The sequence below is a fragment of the Eptesicus fuscus genome, chromosome 5, assembly GCF_027574615.1.
Source record: "Eptesicus fuscus isolate TK198812 chromosome 5, DD_ASM_mEF_20220401, whole genome shotgun sequence".
NCBI classification, from domain to species: domain Eukaryota; kingdom Metazoa; phylum Chordata; class Mammalia; order Chiroptera; family Vespertilionidae; genus Eptesicus; species Eptesicus fuscus.
In genome coordinates this window covers 106,148,221-106,168,122 of record NC_072477.1, presented here as the reverse complement: position 1 = coordinate 106,168,122, position 19,902 = coordinate 106,148,221, and the positions used below count along the sequence as shown (strand labels likewise).

The following is a 19,902-nucleotide window of genomic DNA, read 5'->3' as shown; positions in this document are numbered from 1 at the left end:
TCTATGTATGTAACTCTACATATATGTGTAAGTATACATATACTTTTGTGCACTAAGTCATAATGTAAAACATATTTCTGGCCCTGGAGGGTTGGCTCAGTTGCTTGGAACATTGACCCATATACCAAAAGGTTGCGGGTCGATTCCTGTTCAGGACATATACCTAGAATGTGGGTTCAATCTCTGGTTAGGGCAAGTACAAAAGGAGGCAATCGATAGATATTTCTCTCTCACATTGATAGTTCTCTCTCTCTCTCCTTTACTCTCTTTCTAAAATTAATAAAAACATATCCTCGAGTGAAGATTTAAAACAATTTTAATTTAAAAACCCCCACACATATTTCTGACTAGGTTGAATTAAAGTCTGAAAGTCACTGGCTAATGACATTTTTCATGGACACTAGCCACTTCATTCATTCTTGTTCTACAAAACTCCAGGAAAGAAACATGTCACACCTTTATGATTCAGAATGTTCTTGTGCATTTTTTATTTAAATTCTTCCCATTTTACTTTTAAGACCATTTCTTGTTCTGAGGAAGCAGTAATCAGTTAGTCATCTTTTATAGGTGACCTTTAAATGGAACACAATGTCTAAAATTTACATCATTCCTGAATTCAAAGAATAGAAAAGAAATATCCTAACCATTATAGGAGTTAAGAGGGCCCTTACCTTCAGCAGGTTTAGGACTTTCTTGCCAAGATCCAGCTCAAAGTTGGTATAATTAGAACCACACATGTCATAGATAAACACCAGTCCATTTCTCTGTGTTTCAAAGCTGTAAAGCAACCATTGAACAAAAACATTTAAGTAATCAGGTGAATGAGGCAGATTGAAAGCCTGGGGCAAAAACAAAAGCATGGGACACATTTGGGACCAAAATAACAGCCTCCCTGAACACTAGCCTTACAAAAAGATGATTTACCTTTGGTATCTGCTATGCTTATTGTGATATTGTGATTTGTAATAAGAACTATATACTGTATTTGGTCTTTGACCCTGCTCCTGGCATAATTCTGAAAACTCTTGGAATTTCCTAAGTGAAGAGCTCAATAAAGGTGTCTGTTGTTATTGAGGTAACTGCTGGAATGTCACTAAGTTACCAAGTATGGGTGCTGGTTGCCAGGGAAACCAAACACTGGGAAGGAAGAGTGGGGGAGGGGCTAGAGACTGAGTTCAATCACCAATGGATAATGATTTATTCTATCACACCTAAGTAATGAGGCCTCCATAAAAATTCAGAAGGATGGAGTTCAAAGAGCTTCCAAGTTGATGAACATGTTGAGAGGTATTGGGAGAATGGCTCTCTCAGAGAGGGTATGGAAACTCCGTGCACCTTCTTCATATCTTGCTCTATGCATCCCTTCCATCTGGCTGTTCCTGGGTTATATCTTTTTATCATAAATCGATAATCTACTAAGTAAAATATTGCTCTGAGTTCTGTGAGCCATTCTAGCAAATTCATCAAATTCAAGGAATGGGTGGTAGAAACCTCTGATCTACACAGCCTATATTGGTCAGAAGCAGAGGTGACAACCTGGACTTGCCATTGGTATCTGAAGGGGGTAGAAGGAGAGTATTTAGGACTGAAAATCCTTAACCCTGTGGGACCTGAGGCTATCTCCAGGTAGACAGTGTCAGAACTGAGGCGCAGTGTGGAACCCTGAGCTGGTGTGGAGAACTGCTTGATAGTGTGGGGAAAAGCCTCACATGTTGGAAATGGAATTGGAATTATACTTACTGATGCATATTTGTCCAGATTTATCAAGTACAAATCTCCTAAGTTGAGAATGTTCCAGAGCATCTAGGTTATTGAAATTTGAACTGTTCTCTTGTATGTCTCTGACTCTGACTATCCAAATTCTATAACATTCCATGTTCAGCTCAAAAGTTTCCTCTTCCATGAAGATCTATCTCCCTTATAACTATAATCAAATGTACTGCCATACTTCACCTTCTGGAAGCCCCACAAATCTTCCTGTGGGTCTTTATTACAGCTCCTAACATATGCCACCTTTGTATAGTTATCTGCTTCTCTCCCAGAGTGGAAATGTGTTTTGTTCACTCATTATCCCCAACAGTCCCTAGCACAGTCCTTGCAACTCAGGCCCATAATGACTGGTCACTGAGTTGTGATCCAGTGGACTGGAAGCTCTCACTAAGAAAACACATTATGCCGAAACCGGTTTGGCTCAGTGGATAGAGCGTCGGCCTGCGGACTGAAAGGTCCCAGGTTCGATTCCGGTCAAGGGCATGTGCCTTGGTTGCGGGCACGTCCCCAGTGGGGGGTGTGCAGGAGGCAGCTGATGGATGTTTCTCTCATCGATGTTTCTAGCTCTCTGTCCCTCTACCTTCCTCTCTGTGAAAAATCAATAAAATATATTTAAAAAAAAAGAAAACACATTATACTTGAGGAAAACTAAAACAACAACAACAACAAACTCTAAGCTCAATGGCTGTGAGTTTATATATTCTGACTTGTAGGAAGAGGACCCACAAATGGTCTTTGGAAAACATCCTCAAAAGTAAATTGGCCCAAGCCTGTTTGGCTCAGTGGATAGAGCATCAGCTTGTGGACTGAAGGGTCCTGGGTTTGATTCCCTGCCAAGGGTACATACCTTGGTTGCAGGTCAGGGCACGTGTAGGAGGCAACCAATCGATGTGTCTCTCTCACATCGATTTCTCTCTCTCCCCGTCCCTTCTACTCTCTCTAAAAAGCAATGGAATCTACCTCTGTAATTTACCCAAGAAATGTTTTCTTACACAAAAAAAGGTAAACTGAAAGGTGGTGAGCCTATTCCCAGATTGAAGTTGGGAACACATGAAGATATTAAAAGTAGTCCTCAGTGCAGCCTTAATGCCTAAGTACTTTTCAAAGTTGCCTCTTCTACCAAGCCAGATCCTTACTTGTTTTATTCTATACACAGAATAAATTATTATTTGACTAGACTATTCACAGGTGATTGCAAGAGTTTTCACATTTATTTAAAATTGAGAACAAATTTTGGCTCAAAACACAATCCTGAAATCAGGGTGTCATGTTATTTTGTACACTAATTTTTTTGTATGACCTCCTGGAAGCCTCTATACCTTTATCCTTTCAATAAAATCTAAGACAGAAGCACCAATTCACAAAGTAGTATTTAAAAAATCTCTAATTGTGAGGTACACCCAAGTTTCTCTAGCACCCCTTCAAATAGCCCCTAATATGTTAAATCTTGACTCTTTTTATGACCCCAGAGAGATTATGCTTCATCAAAAGCAAAGATGCTATTAATCGAATGGCACAATTACTATCCAGATCTAGAGACTTCTCATTTCTTCACAAGCTCATCAAAGATCAAATTCAAAGAATTATATGCCGAGACCGGTTTGGCTCAGTGGATAGAGCATCGGCCTGCAGACTCAAGGGTCCTGGGTTCGATTCTGGTCAAGGGCATGTACCTTGGTTGCAGGCACATCCCCAGTGGGGGATGTGCAGGAGGCAGCTGATCGATGTTTCTCTCTCATCGATGTTTCTAGCTCTCTATCCCTCTCTCTTCCTCTCTGTAAAAAATCAATAAAATATATTTTAAAAAAAAAAAAAAAAAGCTAGGAAAAAAAAAAAAGAATTATAGATTTTCCCTCACAGCCCTACCTTCAGGCAGGAGACTGAAAAGAGAGAAGGCAGTGCCAGAGGAAATAGAATTTAATTTTTTTTAATATTTTTTAATTGATTTCAGAGAGGAAGGGAGAGGGAGAGATAGAAACATCAATGATGAGAGAGAATCATTGATTGGCTGCCTCCTGCACGCCCTCCTCCCACTGGGGATCGAGCCTGCAACCTGGGCATGTGCCCTTGACTAGAATCGAACCCGAGACCCTTCAGTCCGCAGGCCAAAGCTCTAGCCACGGAGCCAAACCGGCTAGGGCAGTATTTTTTTTTTTTTAATCCTTACCTGAGGATATTTTTTCCAATGATTTTTATTTATTTTTTTTCCCATTGATTTTTAGAGAGAGTGGAAGAGAGAGGGAAAGACAGACAGAAATATCGCTAGAGCATTGGCTAGGGCCCAGGCCGGGGAGAAGCATGCAACCAAGGTACGTGCCCATGACTGGAATCCAACCCGATACCCTTTGGTCCCCAGGCCGAAGCTCTATCCCCTGAGTCAAACTGGCTAGGGCTGCAATTTAATTTTTAAAAAGCAATCTTCAAAACGATGCAGGTTCTATATTTCCAAAAACTGTTCATCCTTTGAAGGCACATGAAATAAATAAAAATGGGATAGGATTTTCACTTTTCTGGGTATAGCATATGAGGTTTACAATAACAGCTTATTCCCTACTAAGAATAATTGCATCCCTCCTGAATTTGATTCCTGAGCTGGATGCTACTAGTAACACCAAGAAGTTTAAAACACAGTCCTTCACATGCTTCAAAATAATCGAGGGGAGGGGTGGGTGAGGAACTATCAATGAAACAAGATTGGTTACAGATCACTTTGAAGACCATGGATGATGGGCATGTGGAAATTTATGGTAGCATTTCTTCTCCACCTAGGGAGATTTGGAAATTTTCCCTTACGTAATGTTAAAAAAGAAGGTACTCTACCCTTATGGAGCTTACAATCTAGTAATAGATTTTAAAAATAATAATAATATAAAATAAATAACATCATAAAGCCATGCATAATTAAACACAAAATGATCAGTATTAGTAATAACTGCTATTAAAGTCAGAATAAGAATTTTATTTGTGACAGGGCCAGTCATAGAGGTTGGACCTTAAAAAAGGGCATGATATAATGAAGAGGAGAGCTTTCCTCCTCTTCCATCCTGGTTCAAGGTAACATGGGAAAACAAGAATTTCTTCTCACTATAGAGAAGATTTTCCTTGGAGAAAAGAGTTGACATTTTAACTCTTATGCACCCTCTGAAAAATGAGTCACTAGGGGCTTTTAAGAAAGAAATGAACATCATGAGAAATGTTATGATTTTACCTTTGTGGTGCTCCTGTGGGATCAAACACTCACACTGGAAAGAGCAAGCTTTGGTTACTGCCATGTCTATAGGAGAGCTTTGACTCTCTAAGCTGCCCAAGGAGGAAGGCCAATACTGAATTTTCTGGTAAAGGGGTCTTTCATTCATTCCCCTGAGTTAAAGTAGAATTTCAAAGGAACGTATATTCTGGAAATCATGCCTGAAGACCAATCACAAAAAAAAACCCTGAGACACTCCACACTTCTGATTGTGCAGTACTGGGCCCCTGAGACCACTGGACCTCTCTCCTTAGTAACTTCTCCTTTTCAGAACAATACTGTGTGTAGTTTAGATATATCTCCCGCTAAGCATCAAAAGCAGAAGCTAAATACTATGAACATAACATTAACAAGGCAGTAACAAGTAAACTAGACAGAGAGCTTCAACTGAGACAACCCTTTGGCTATTCCCATCCCTTAAATCCACAGTATGACTAAAGCTGTGCAGCTCTCTTCCTGTATCAGTCCTAAATACCACTCCTAACCCGGAGGACCAGCCCATAACATCCAGAGCAATAATAACCTGTAAAGCAAGCACGGAGGTAAAAAGTACAGCAGAAAAACAACATAGTAGGGTACAAATGCTCTAGCCAAGAGAAAAAATATACAGGATCTTAGAACTGCTTGGGCCAATATGTGACAACTGTAAAAGAGTCATATAACTTCCTGGGACTTCAGTTTCCTTTTCTATAGAATATTAATAATATTATTTACCTTGGAGGGGGAGAGATATAACCTGAACTGGGTGTGTTTTTTTTATCTATCTATTGATAAACAAGATTTTACTTAACTTTATACTTTTGGACTCTTCACTCCTTATTGTCAAAATCCTCTGAGCTAAATGCCATTATTCCTATTTTACAAAGAAACTGAGGCCCCAGAGGGTTTTGAAAAGTCATCAATCAGGGAAGAGTAAACAAAAAGAACCAGCACAGGCCCTGACCAGGTAGCCCAGTTGGTTAGAGTGTTATCCTGATATGCCAAGGTTGCAGGTTCAACCCCTGGTCAGGGCATATACAAGAAGCAACCAATGAATGCACAGATAAGTGAAACAACAAATTGATGTTTCTCTCTCTCTAAAATCAATAAATAAATATTGCCCTGGCTGGTGTTGCTCAATGGTTAGAGGGTCAGCCCTGGAACTGAAGGGTCGTGGGATCGATTCCAGTCAAGGGCACATACCTGGTTGCAGATTCCCCACCCTGCTTGGGGCAAATGGGGGAGGGAACCAATTGATGTGTCTCTCTCACAGTAATGTTTCTCTCTCTTTTTCCTCTCTCCCTCTTTCCCTCCCTCCCACTCTCTCTAAAATCAATGGGAAAAATATCCTCTAATGAGGATTAACAAAAAAATAAATAAAAAAAGGGGGGGGGGGGACCAGCCTGGTGGTTCAAGTAGTTGAGCATTGACCTATGAACCAGGAGTCACAGTTCAATTCCCAGTCAGGGTACATGCCCGGATTGTGGGCAGCTAATCATGATTCTCTCTCATCATTAATGTTTCTGTCTCTCTCTCTCTTTTCCTTCCTCTCTGAAATCAATTAAAAAAAAAAAATTTAAGGGACAGTGGAGGTTGGTCTGGGGGGTTCAGAGAGGTGGCCCAACAGCACAAGAAGAAAAGGAGCCCCAGCAGGGGGGGGGGGGGGTCGTCATCCGCCACACAGCAGGGAGACCTTGGAAGCACTGCCCAGACTCTGACAGTACACAACACCACTGCAGCCAAATTACCCTTCAACCATCAAGTAGAATAAAGCTGTTTTCAAAAAAATAAAAGAAATATTTTTAAATTGTTATTTAGTTTGCTTCCTCAGTTTATTATTCTGAAAAGAGACAGCAGGTAAAGATACACAAAAACCACCAGCTTGATAGTACCTGGAAACATGCCAAGCCTTTAAGGATATGGGACATTTTCCATACATACCACACACTGCTCAGGACATATCTGAGAAACATATGGAAAGCACTGCTAAGTTTTATCAAATCAAGAACTGTCACTTTCCCATTTGAATGTTGACCACCTAAAAGATAATCTCACCTATCCACAGCTCTGTCTAACAAGTAAAACAGAGCCTGAAGTACCACATGTTGCACTGACTTGTGGGGATGATGCAATTTGGCAGTGAAGAGGGCAATGGAGGCTCCTGTTGGGTCCCGAACATCCTAGAGCAAATAAAACAAAAGGTATTTAGAAATCAAATAGAAAATTCCAATAACCTCTAAAGATTCTTACATCCTGGACACAGCTTTCTGATATGAAGATAACAGATACTGGCAATACTTCTCTGACTTGCATTAATTGCTTCAGAAAGGGAAGGGAAGAAAGTTTATGTCATCCCATGACTGATTCTCAGCAAGCCCCCGCCCCAAACTATATTTCAGTGATAGGGAAAAACACATTATCTTAAATCTTCAATTACAGAAATGAAAATATGGTCTACACTGGCTGATTAGCTAATTTCCCAGGCAGGATGCCAAAAGAAACAAACAGCAGATGAAACTATAAAATCCACCCATTATTACTTACCTGCAAGGCTATAATTTCTAATTGGAGCTTGCATTCAATAACATAGGACGGATTTCTGACACATTATATACTCATTCCAAAGGCCTTGACTGTTATGGACCAATGAAAAACACTTTTCTAAATCTACAGTACAACTGATTCTCAATAATTTCAATTATTACTAGAATAATTTTATGCCAAATTGCACAGCTGCTTCACATCTGCTCCTGACTGTAGAAACTCTCTAGATTTCGGATAAGGTATGCAGCAACAAAGTCCAAAGAGGACAACAGCTACAAAAAGAAATAATGAGACATTACAAGAGGGGTCCATGAAGACTCACTAAGATGGTGAATTTTCCACTAAGAATCTCAGAACGGAGAGGTTCTTCATGAGGTTTCAGATTCACAATGCCTTCCTTCCTTCTTGTTTCCTAAAAATAAAGCACACAAGATAAATTAATACGAAAATACTATGCACCCTAGTCAGTGTGGCTCAGTTGGGTTGTGCGATGTCCCATGCACCAAAAGGTTCCCCGGTAGGGGTTGTGCAGGAGGCAGTCTATCAATGTTTCACTCTCATCTCACATCAATGTTTCTCTCTCCAGCTCCCTTCCACTATCCCTAAAAAAATTTTAAAAATTTAAAATATATATATTTTTTTAATTTTTAAGAGATTAAAAATGGTGGCAGAGTAAGTTAATGCTGCATGGACACACTCCCAGGAACAAACTGGAATTACAACTACAATACAAAAAAAACTTCCAGAATAATCAATGGAAGACAAGGGTTGCTGTCTGCCAGGAAGAGATGGCTAGAAATGCAGGCAACCTCTTAAAGGGTCAAAGCACAAAATTTAGTGTGTAGCCATTCACCTTGTGCTCTGGCAGAGGGAGGGCAGAGTGCACTAGAGCTGTGTGGGCAGAAGCCAGGATCAGGGGCTCTGGAGTTTAAAGCTCAGAAGTCAGACACCCTGGTTTCCTATGCTGAGTCATCCTTCTCACACAGATATTTGCTATACAGGTGGCTTTGCCTGGGGGTAAGAAAGTTGATCCACCATATTGGAAAACTCCTTGCCCCAAAGTGTGAACTTCTAAGGCCCAATAGGAGACAGAATATGACAGTTAGCCTCCAGGCAGAAGCAATTGCCCCACCCTGTTGAAAAAACTCTCACCACACCTGTGAATGATTACTTAAGGACTATTCAAGACAGAATCCTATCAGCCTGTAGGAAGTGGAGGTCTCTGGAGGATTTGAGTCTTTGCCTGATCTAATTAATCAGAAACAGCAATGACACTATTCTGCACTAGAAGTTAGTGTAGCAGATCTACCTAATACACAGTCACAAACCCAAACAGGCAGCCAAAATGAGGATACAAAGAAACAACCCCAAATGTAAGAACAAGAGAATTGTCCAGACGAAGATATAAATGAAATGGAGATAAGAAAATTATCTGATATAGAGTTCAGAATAATGATGGTAAAGATGCTCAACAGCATGAGGAAAGATGTAGTAACTATAAAAACGGAAATAAAGAGTGACATGGCAAAAATAAAAGACATATTAGAAGGAATACACAGCATTCCTTGTGTAATGGGGAAGCGGAGGATCAAATCACTGAATTAGAAGACAGGATTGAAAAAAATGACCCAATCAGAGAACAACAACAACAAAAAAAAAACCCACAAAAAAAAAACACAGAGGACAGCTTAAGAGATTTGTGGGACAACATGAAACGTAACAATATTTAAATAGTAGCTGTGCCAAAAGAGACAGAGAGGGAGAAAGAGATAGACAACATGTTTGAAGAAATAATGGCAGAAGAAAAAAGTCACACAAATTCAGGAGCCATAGAGAGTCTCAAGGAAGAACTGAAACAGTTCCATGGCCAGACACATCCTAATTAAAATGCAAAAAGTTAAAGGTAAAGAGAGAATCTTACAGGCAGCAAGAGAAAAGCAAACCTACAAAGGAGCTCCCATAAGGCTGACACCTGATTTCTCATTAGACACACTACAGGCCAGAAGGGAATGGCATGAAGTACTCAAGGTAATGGAAAGCAAGGATCTGAAACCAAGATTACTATATCCAGCAAGACTATCATTCAAAGTGGATGGTGAGATAACGAACTTCCCAGACAAAAAAAAAAGGCTAAAGGAGTACATCACCACCAAGCCAGCATTACAAAAAATGCTAAAGGGACTGCTGTAATGAGAAGAAGAAATAGAGAGAGAAATCTAGGCATACAGAATTAAAATGGCAATAAATAAAAACCTATCAATAATAACCTTAAGTGTAAATATATTAAATGCTCCAAATGAAATAGGGTAGCTGAAAAACATGACCAAATATATGCTATCTACAAGAGACCCACCTTGGGACAAGACACACACAGGATGAGAGTGAAGGGATGGAAAAAAATGTTTCCATACAAAATGAAAAGAAATAAAAGCTGGAGTAGCAATATTCGTATCTGACAAAATAGACTTAAAATGAAGGCCATCACAAGAGACAACAAAGGTCACTACATAATACTAAAGGGATCCATCCAACAAGAGGATATAACCCTGGTAAACAAATATGCTCCCAAATAAAGGAGCACCTAAATATATTAAAAAAAAAAAAAAAAAAAACAAACATCTAGAGGACTTTAAGGGAGAGATCAACAATAATACAGTCATAGTAGGAGACTTTAACACCCTGCTGACTTCACTGGATAGATCTTCCACACAAAAAATTAACAAGGAACTAGTGATTCTAAAGGACACACTGGATCAGATGGAGTTAATTGACATTTATAGAACATTTCACCCCAAAGCTGCAGAATATACATTCTTTTCAAGTGCACATGGATCATTCACAAATACAAAGGATGGATCATGTCAGGACACAAAGTAAGTCTCTACAAGTTCAAGAAGATTCAAATCATATCAAGCATCTTCTCTGATCACAGTGGAATGAAATTAGAAATCAACTACAGTCAAAACACCCCAAAACATTCAAACACATGGAGGGTAAATAGCATATTATTAAATGATATCAATAAGAAAATCAAAACACTCCTGAAAACAAATAAAAATGAACACACAATGACCCAAAACACCTGGGACACAGCAAAAGCAGTCCTGAGAGGGAAGTTCATAGCACTACAGGCCTACTTCAAAAAAACAGGATAAACATAAATAAACTATTTAACCCTAAAACTAAAAGAACTAGAAAAGCCCAGAGTAAGCAGAAGGAATGAAATAATAAAGATTAGAACAAAAACTAAAAATCAATGAAACCAAGAGCTGGTTCTTTGAAAGGATAAACAAAATTGATGAACTGAGCCAGACTCATCAAGAAACAAAGAGTGAGGACCAAAACAAATAAAATCAGAAAGAAAGTGGAGAAGTAACCACTGAGACCACAAAAATACAAAGGATTTTAAGCAAATACTATAGACAACTATATGCCAACAAGCTGGACAATGTGGATGAAATAGACAAATTCCTAGAAAACTACAATCTCCCAAAACTGAGTCAGGAATAATCAGAAAACCTGAGTAGACCAATAACAACTGATGAAATAGAAGCAGTAATCAAAAAAACTCCCAGCAAACAAAAACCTAAATCTGGATCGTTTCACAGAGGAGTTTTACCAAACATTTAAAGAAGAACTAACACCTATTATCCTCAAACTATTCCAAAAAATCCAAGAGGAAGGAACACTTCCAAGCTCTTTTTATGAGGCCAGCATTATCCTAATTCCAAAACCAGATAAAGACACTATAAAGAAAGAGAATTACAGGCCAATATTCCTGATGAACATAGATGCTAAAATCCTCATGAAAATATTAGCAAATCAGATCCAGCAATATATGAAAAAGATCATACACCATGACCAAGTGGGATTTATTCCAGGGATGCAAGGCCAAAAATCGATGGCCTTTTTATACACCAATAATGGATTCTCAGAAAGAGAAAATAAATAAGCAATCCCATTTACCACTGCAATTAAAACACTTAGGAATAATCTTAACCAGGAGTCAAAAGATCTGTATTCGTACAGTTCGGACTCCTCTCGTTCACGCACCTCACTCGGCTTCCTCTGCGATATGGCTGAGATTGAAAAATTCGAAATTGAAGAAGACAGAAACGCAAGAGAAAAACCCAGTGTCTTCAAAAGAAACAACTGAACAGGAGAAACAAGCAGGCGAATGGTAATGAGGCACGCGCCGCCAATGTGCACTGTACATTCCACAAGCACTGCCTTCTCATTTTACTCCTTTAGCAGTCTAACTGTGTAAGATGCAGAGAGGCTGGATCAGGTTAAGTGACTGTGCTGCCCCTTTTCACATCAGCACTACTGACAACTAAGGCCGCCCCTGCCGCTCCCATCTGCCCGGCTGGCTGGCGGGGAAGAGAAGAACTTGCATGTTGGTGAAGGAACGAGCTGGGTAGGACAACGGTAAAATCTAGAGTAAAAACTAAGCTGGTCCAACATGTCCCAGGGGCTGTAAAATGCAGTTTAACCAGAGTGCCATTTATTTGTTGTTCAAATGATTTTAATTATTGGAATGCACAGATTTTTAATATGCAAATAAAAAGTTTTAAAACCTGAAAAAACAAAAAGAGATAGAAGCTGTAAACAAGTGGAAGAATATATTATATTCATGGATTGGTAGAATCAATATCATTAAAATGTCCATACGACCCCAAGGCAATCTACAGATTCAATCCAATCTCTATTAAAATACCAACAGCATATTTCACAGACCTACAACAAATACTCCAAAAATGTATATGGAACAACAACAACAAAAAAGACTCTGAATAGCCACAGCAAACTTGAGAAAGAAGAACAAAGTTGGAGGAATCACAATACCAGATTTCAAGTTATACTACAAAGCCACCGTAATCAAAACAGCCAGTACTGGCACAAGAACAGGCATATAGACCAATGGAAAATAACAGAGAACCCAGAAATTGACCCAAGCCATTATACTCAATTAATATTTGACAAAGGAGGCAAGAGCATACAATGGACAGTCTCTTCAATAAATGGTGCTGGGAAAATTGGACAGATACATACAAAAAAATGAAACTAGACCACCAACTTACAGCATACACAAGAATAAACTCAAAATGGATAAAAGACTTCAATGTAAGTCAGGAAGCCACAAAAATCCTAGAAGAAACCATAGGCAGCAAAATCTCAGACATCTCTCCTAGCAAAATGTTTACAGATAATCTCCTAGGGCCGTGGTTGGCAAACTGCGGCTCGCGAGCCACATGCGGCTCTTTGGCCCCTTGAGTGTGGCTCTTCCACAAAATACCACTGGCCTGGGCGAGTCTATTTTGAAGAAGTGGCATTAGAAGAAGTTTAAGTTTAAAAAATTCGGCTCTCAAAAGAAATTTCAATCGCTGTATTGTTGATATTTGGCTCTGTTGACTAATGAGTTTGCCGACCACTGGACCTAGGGCAAAGGAAACTAAGGAGAAAATGAACAAATAGGGCTACATCAAAATAAAGTTTCTGCACAGCAAAAGAAACCAGCAACAAAATGAAATGGGAGCCCACTATATGGGTGAACATATTTGGCAATGATACATCTGATAAAGGGTTAATATCCAAAATATTTAAGGAATTCATGCAACTTAACAAAAAGAAGACAATCCAACTAAAAAATGGGCAAAGAAACTAAATAGACACTTCTCCAAAGAGGACATACAGATGGTCAAGAGAAAAAATGCTCAAAATTACTGATCATCAGAAAGATGCAAATTAAAACGACAATGAGGTATCACTTCACACCTGTCAGAATGTCTACTAACAACAAATCAACAGCCCTAGCTGGTTTGGCTAAGTGGATAGAGTGGTGGCCTGTGGACTCAAGGGTCCCAGGTTCGATTCAGGTCAAGGGTACATGCCTGGGCTATGAACTCGATCCCCAGTAGGGGGTGTGCAGGAGGCAGCTGATCGAAGATTCTCTTTCATCATTGATGTTTCTAACTCTCACTCCCTCTTCCTTCCTCTCTGAAATCAATAAAAATATATTTAAAAAAAAAAAAAAAGACCTAGCCTGTTTGGCTCAGTGGATAGCCTGTGGCCTGAAGGATCACGGGTTCGATTCTGGTCAAGGGCACATGCCCGGGTTATGAGCTCCATTCCCAGTAGGGGGCATGCAGGAGGCAGCTGGTCTATGATTCTCTCTCATCATTGATGTTTCTATCTCTCTCTTCCTCTCCCTTCCTCTCTGAAATCAATAAAAATATATATATTTTTTAAATCAACAAATGACAAGAGCTGGCAAGGATGAGGAGAAAAGGGAACCTTAGTGCACTGCTGGTGGGAATGCAGACTGATGCAGCCATTATGAAAAACAGTATGGAGTTTCCTCTAAAAATTAAATATGGAACTTCCATTTTACCATGATCCCAATTCTAGGAATATATCCTAAAAAACCCAAAACACCCATCAGAAAGAAAATATGCACCTATGTTCTTAGCAGCACAATTTACAATAGCTAAGATCTGGAAACAGCCCAAGTGCCCATCAGTAGATGAATGGATACAAAAGTTGAGGGACATTTATACCATGGAATACTATGCAGAAGTAAAAAGAAGAATCTCTTACCCTTTGAGACAGCATGCAGGGACCTGAAGAGTATCGTGCTAAGTGAAATAAATCAGCGAAAAAACAAGTACCACATAATCTCACTCATATATGGAATCAGTAACAAAATAAACTGATGAACAGAGTGGATCCAGAGACATGGAAGCATGGAACAGAGTGCGAAATCTTGTAGGGAAAGTGGGGGAGGGTGGGTGGGTGGGAGGTAATCAACCATGGACCTTGTATGCATATATGCATGGCCCATGGACACAGACAGTGGGGTGGTGAGGGCCTGATGTGGTGAATGAGGGTGGGCTGGAGGGGGTCGATAGGGGAAATAAGGGGATATATATAATACTTTTAATAATAAAGATTTTTTTAAAAATTCTGTATATCTAGGACAACTTTATGTAATCACCAAATTTCAAGATAAGGGACTTTACAAGTCAACTAACCAAACCATAAATTCCTTTTTAACCCTCTTGCAGGCCAACTGAGTTTTATCAAAATTCCTGTCCAGTGACACCTGGTCAGTCTCTTAGGTAGAATAGTTTTCTTTGACTCACTGGGAATCCTGATTCTTAAGACCAATCAGTATGTATCATTAGTGTCAGAGTCAAAGTTCTTAAATAAGTAGCAGCACAGATATTGCACCAGGATGTTAAAATATGTACTCAAAAAGGGTCTGGGAGCAGACATCCTCATATATCTTCCAGGCACAGGCTTATCCTGTTGTAAATAAGAGTCACCCCTCACCCTGGCCGGATAGCTCAGTTGGTTAGAGCATCATCTGGATATACCAAGACTGCAAGTTAGATCCCTGGTCAGGACACAAAGGAGAATCAACCAATGAATGCATAAATAGGTGGAACAAATCGATGTTTCTTTTTCTTTCTTTCTCTCTCCCTCTCTCTCTCTCTCTCACATCAATTTAAAAACAAAAGTCACCCCTCTCTTTGATATCCTCTGCAACAACAGCTACCATGATATCATTTTCCACGGCCAGATTATTTGTTTTTTTAAAAACTTTTATTAGTAATTACTTCATGCTGAATTTACTCCAGGGCCATAATTTTTTCTTCAGTTTCTTCTGGGATATCTTTTTCTTCTGTGCAACCTCCTGCTCTGGTTTAGGAACAGTCTGCTCCTTGCAGTGAGGATCATCTCAGTGTGGCCGGGAGAGCTCGTGTATGGGTTCATCTGCCCATGAGCTCCGTAAGTTCTGCGCTGCATCCTGGGAGCTCTGTTCACCTGGATGTGCTCAATGACCAGAGAATCTACATCTAAACCCTGAAGTTCAGCATCACTCTCTGCATTTTTAAGCGTGTGCAGCAGAAATCCAGCCCTCTATTTGGGCCACTCCCCCTGTGTCCAGCCCCATGTTTGGCCTGGGCACACCTACCAACTGCACCACGGTAACAACGAAATGGCACATATTGCTTCTGTAAAGTGACATCGTTCAGGTACTTGGGGGCTTTTCAAATACACAAAGCCTTGATTGCTTGCAAAGTTTCATAAGTGTTGTTTTTTATTTTTAGTGGTGTGTGTGTTTTTTAAAATCTTTATTGTTGAGAGTATTACACATGTCCCTCTTTTCCCCCCTATTGACCCCCTCCACACAGTTCCCACTCCGGCCCTTCACCACCCTACTCTGTGTGTCCATAGGTAAGATCTTTGGTTAATCTCTTCCCGTCCCCACCCCTCCCCTTCCCTCTGAGATTCATCAGTCATTTCCATGCTTTCATGCCTCTAGTTCTATTGTATTCACCAGTTTATTTTGTTCATTAGATGTCTTGTTTGTTGATTTTTATTTTTAGATTCAGTTATTGAGATATATATATATATATATATATATATATATATTTGTTACCATTTAATTGTTCATATTTTTAATCTCTTCATTTTCTTCTCCTTCTTCTTCCTCTTCTTAAAGAATACCCTATAACATTTCATGTAATATTGGTTTGGTGGTGATGAACTCCTTTAGCTTTTTCTTGTTTGTGAAGCTCTTTATGTGACCTTCATTTCTAAATGATAGCTTTGCTGGGTAGAATAATCTTCGTTGTAGGATCTTACTATTCATCACTTTGAATATTTCTTGCCACCCGCTTCTGGCCTGCATAGTTTCTGTTGAGAAATCAGCTGACAGTTTTATGGGTGCTCCCTTGTAGGCAACTGACAGCTTTTCTGTTGCTGCTTTTAAGATTCTCTCTTTGGCCCTAGCTGATTTGGCTCAGTGGCTAGAGCATCGGTCTGCTGACTGAAGGGTCCCAGGTTCGATTCCAGTCAAGGGCACATGCCCAAGTTGTGGGCTCAATCCCCAGTAGGGGGCATGCAGGAGGCAGCCAATCGATGATTCTCTCTCATCATTGATGTTTCTCTTTTTCTCCCTCTCCCTTCCTCTCTGAAATCAATAAAAATACAACAACAACAAAAACAAAAAACATCTAAATGCACAGCACTTAAAAAAAATGATACTCTCTTTGTCTTTAACCCTTGGCATTTTATTTTATTTATTTATTTATTTATTTTTATTTATTTTAATGAATCTTTATTGTTCAGATTACAATTGTTTCTCCTTTTCCCCCCCATATCTCCCCACCACCCAGTTCTCACCCCTCCTCTTCCCTTACCTCCCCTCTTCCCTTACCTCCCCCGCCACTGTCCTTATCCATAGGTGTATGATTTTTGTCCAGTCTCTTCCCGTACTCCCCACACAGACACCCCTTTCCCCCTGAGAATTATCAATCCACTCCCATTCTATGCCTCTGATTCTATTAAGTTCACCAGTTTATTCTGTTCCTCAGATTTTTAATTCACTTGACTTTTAGATTCACTTGTTGATAGATATGTATTTGTTGTTCATAATTTTTTATCTTTCTTCTTTTTCCTCTTTTTAAAGAATACCTTTCAGCATTTCATATAATACTGGTTTGGTGGTGATGAACTCCTTTAGCTTTTTCTTATCTGTGAAGCTCTTTATCTGCCCTTCAATTCTGAATGATAGCTTTGCTGGGTAAAGTAGTCTTGGTTGTAGGTTCCTGCTATTCATCACTTTGAATATTTCTTGCCACTCCCGTCTGGCCTGCTTGGTTTCTGTTGAGAAATTAGCTGATAATCGTATGGGAGCTCCCTTGTAGGTAACTAACTGTTTTTCTCTTGCTGCTTGTAAGATTCTCTCTTTGTCTTTTGCCCTTGGCATTTTAATTATGATATATCTTGGTGTGGGCCTCTTTGGGTTATTCTTTTGTTTTGTTTTTTTGTATGTATATATTTTATTGATTTCAGAGAGAGAAAGGGAGAAGGAGAGATAGAAACATCAATGATGAGAATCATTGACCGGTTGCCTCCTGCCCACTTGCTACTGGAGATTGAGCCCACAACCCTAGTATGTGCCCTTGATCGAAATCGAACCTGGGACCCTTCAGTCCGCAGGCCAATGCTCTAACCCCTGAGCCAAACCAGGTAGGGCTGGGTTCCTCTTGTTTGGGACTCTGTGCTGGTAAGTCTATTTCTTTCACCAGATAGGGGAAGTTTTCTACCATTATTTCTTCAAATAGATTTTCAATATCTTGCTCTCTCTCTTCTCCTTCTGGCACCTACATATTGCAAATGTTGATACGCTTGAAGTTGCCCCAGAGGCTCCTTACACTAACTTCATATTTTTTTATTCTTTTTTCTTTTTGCTCTTCCAATTAGGTATTTCTTGCTTCCTCATATTCCAAATCATTGACTTGACTCTCAGAATCCTCTACTGTTGAATCCCTGTAAATGATTCTTTTTTTAATATATTTTTATTGATTTCAGAGAAGGGATAGAACCATCAATGATGAGAGAGAATCACTGATTGGCTGCCTCCTGCATGCCCCCTACTGGGGACCGAACCCACAACCTCAAGCATGTGCCCTGACCAGGAATCAAACCTGCAACCTCTTGGTTCTTGGGTCAATGCTCAACTGCTGAGCCACGCCTGCCAGGCTGTAAATGATTCTTTATTTCAGTTAGTTTATGCTTAATTTCTGACTGCTCCTTTTTCATGTCTTTAAAATTCTTACTAAGATTCTTGAAAGTCTCATGAAGATCCTTGAGTAACCTTATAACCATGGTTCCATTTCTTTCATTTGTGACGTTTCTTTGTCTCCTCATTTAGGCTGCTACCCTGTGTTTGTTTTTATGTATTAGGTAGTGCTGCTATGTCTCCTGGAATTGGTAGAGTGGCCTTGTGTAATAGGTGTCCTGTAGGGCCCAGTGGCTCAGCCTCCTCAGTCACCTGACCTGAGCATTCTAGGTGCACCCCTGTGTGGGCTGTGTGCACTGTCCTGTTGCAGTTGAGCCTTGATTGTTGTTAGTGTCACTTGGAGGAGTTGACCCCCAGGACAATTGGCTGTGAGGAACAGCTGAGCTGCTGTGCAGGAAACAACCCCTGTGGAACAGGATTTGCTTATGAGGAGCTTTGGTGCTCACTGAGTCTGCCTCTTGTGTGTCTCGCTTGTGGTTGTGTAGAGTTGTAAACTGCTATGGTCTGAAGCTGTCCACTGGGTTCACTGGCTCTGTGGCCTCCAGGGAGGTGCAAAGTCAGCCACTGTCTGGGGCCACCCAGCAGGAGCTAAAGATGTATTTGCAGACGGCTATTTGCTATTTGTATTGGGCTCGGAGGTGCTAGGCGAGGCCCAGCTGTGAAGTAAAGCAGTCTGGTGCTAGTTCCGGGTCTTGGGCCTTTTAATGATAGGTTTGGGGCAAGCTGTCACCAGCTGCAGCTTGTTTGAGAGATTTTAGCAGAGTCTGAAGCCTGAGCCAGAACAGACCATTCATATGTAAAAGGTGCTGTAAACAGCTTGGGCGGGGCTGCAAATTGGATGGGGCATGGTCACAGGGAATCCCAAAGAATCCCGAGGGCGGACCAAACAGTGTACTCCAGGCTAATGGAGACTCATATATGGCTGCCAGTCAGCCCTGTGACAGGGGAGGTCCCAGCACAGGAATAAAGACCTTTGTGAGCAACTCTGTCTAGGAGAAAGCCATCCCTGAGTTCCTGCCCTGATGCCAGACAATCCTGTTCCTCCCCGTAGGTGTCTGGATCCCTGAGTAAGTTCGTGCACCAGCCCTTTCAATGGAACACCTGGGACTCCAGCAGCCTCCTTGTCACTCAGCCACAATCCCCACTGGTTTTTACAGCCCATAGTTGCGGGGACTTCTCTTCCCAGCTTTGGAACCTTGGGCTGGGAGTCTGGTGTGGGGCTGGTACCTCTTGCTCCTCATGGGCAGCCTCCACAGAGACAATCTCCCTCCCAATTAAAAAAGTAGCCCATGTGGGTGTTGGACCAGCCCATTCCGGGCCTCCACCCCTCCTATTAGTGTCAATGTCCTTTCTTCTTTACTTCTCTAGTTGTAGGACTTCCATTCAGCCAGCTTTCAGGGGTTCTGAATGATGTTTGTTCTGTATTTTAGTTGTAATTTTGATGTGGTTATGGGAGGCAGCAAGTATAGGTGGTTACCTATGCCGCCATCTTGATTCTTTTGGCAAGCTATTTCTGGTTCAGCTTTCACTGAAGGTCTTCAAAATGGTTCTCACAAGTGTTCTTAAAGTGAATGTGAAGACGTGAACCTCTTGATTTGCAAGGATTTGTGGGGTTTTCTGGGTCAAGTGAATAGCAAACCATTTTCAGAGGTCACCTCAGGCTGCTTTTGGGAAGAGCTATGGCCAGATTATTTAAGCTCACCTTCAGGTCCCTCATGCTCAGTCTACTGCATTCTCATGTCCTCTAATTACAGAAAGACCTTCCTGT

The 19,902-nt window shown here is 40.5% G+C and overlaps 1 protein-coding gene and 1 pseudogene across 4 annotated transcripts in view; both read right to left on the bottom strand.

Moving 5' to 3' along the window:
- Nucleotides 1–19,902, bottom strand: part of PTPN9 (protein tyrosine phosphatase non-receptor type 9) — a 126,941-nt gene that overhangs the window by 76,128 nt on the left and 30,911 nt on the right. For all 4 annotated transcript variants that reach the window (XM_028133409.2, XM_054716670.1, XM_008157051.3 and 1 more), the window contains exons 3-5: nucleotides 7,863–7,952; nucleotides 7,052–7,176; nucleotides 672–777 (exon numbers count right to left, since the gene is read on the bottom strand). In XM_028133409.2, the coding sequence (XP_027989210.2) occupies nucleotides 672–777; nucleotides 7,052–7,176; nucleotides 7,863–7,952 (321 nt within the window). The remainder of the gene's footprint in view (nucleotides 1–671; nucleotides 778–7,051; nucleotides 7,177–7,862; nucleotides 7,953–19,902) is intronic.
- LOC129149189 (60S ribosomal protein L17-like) lies at nucleotides 14,988–19,776 on the bottom strand (annotated as a pseudogene).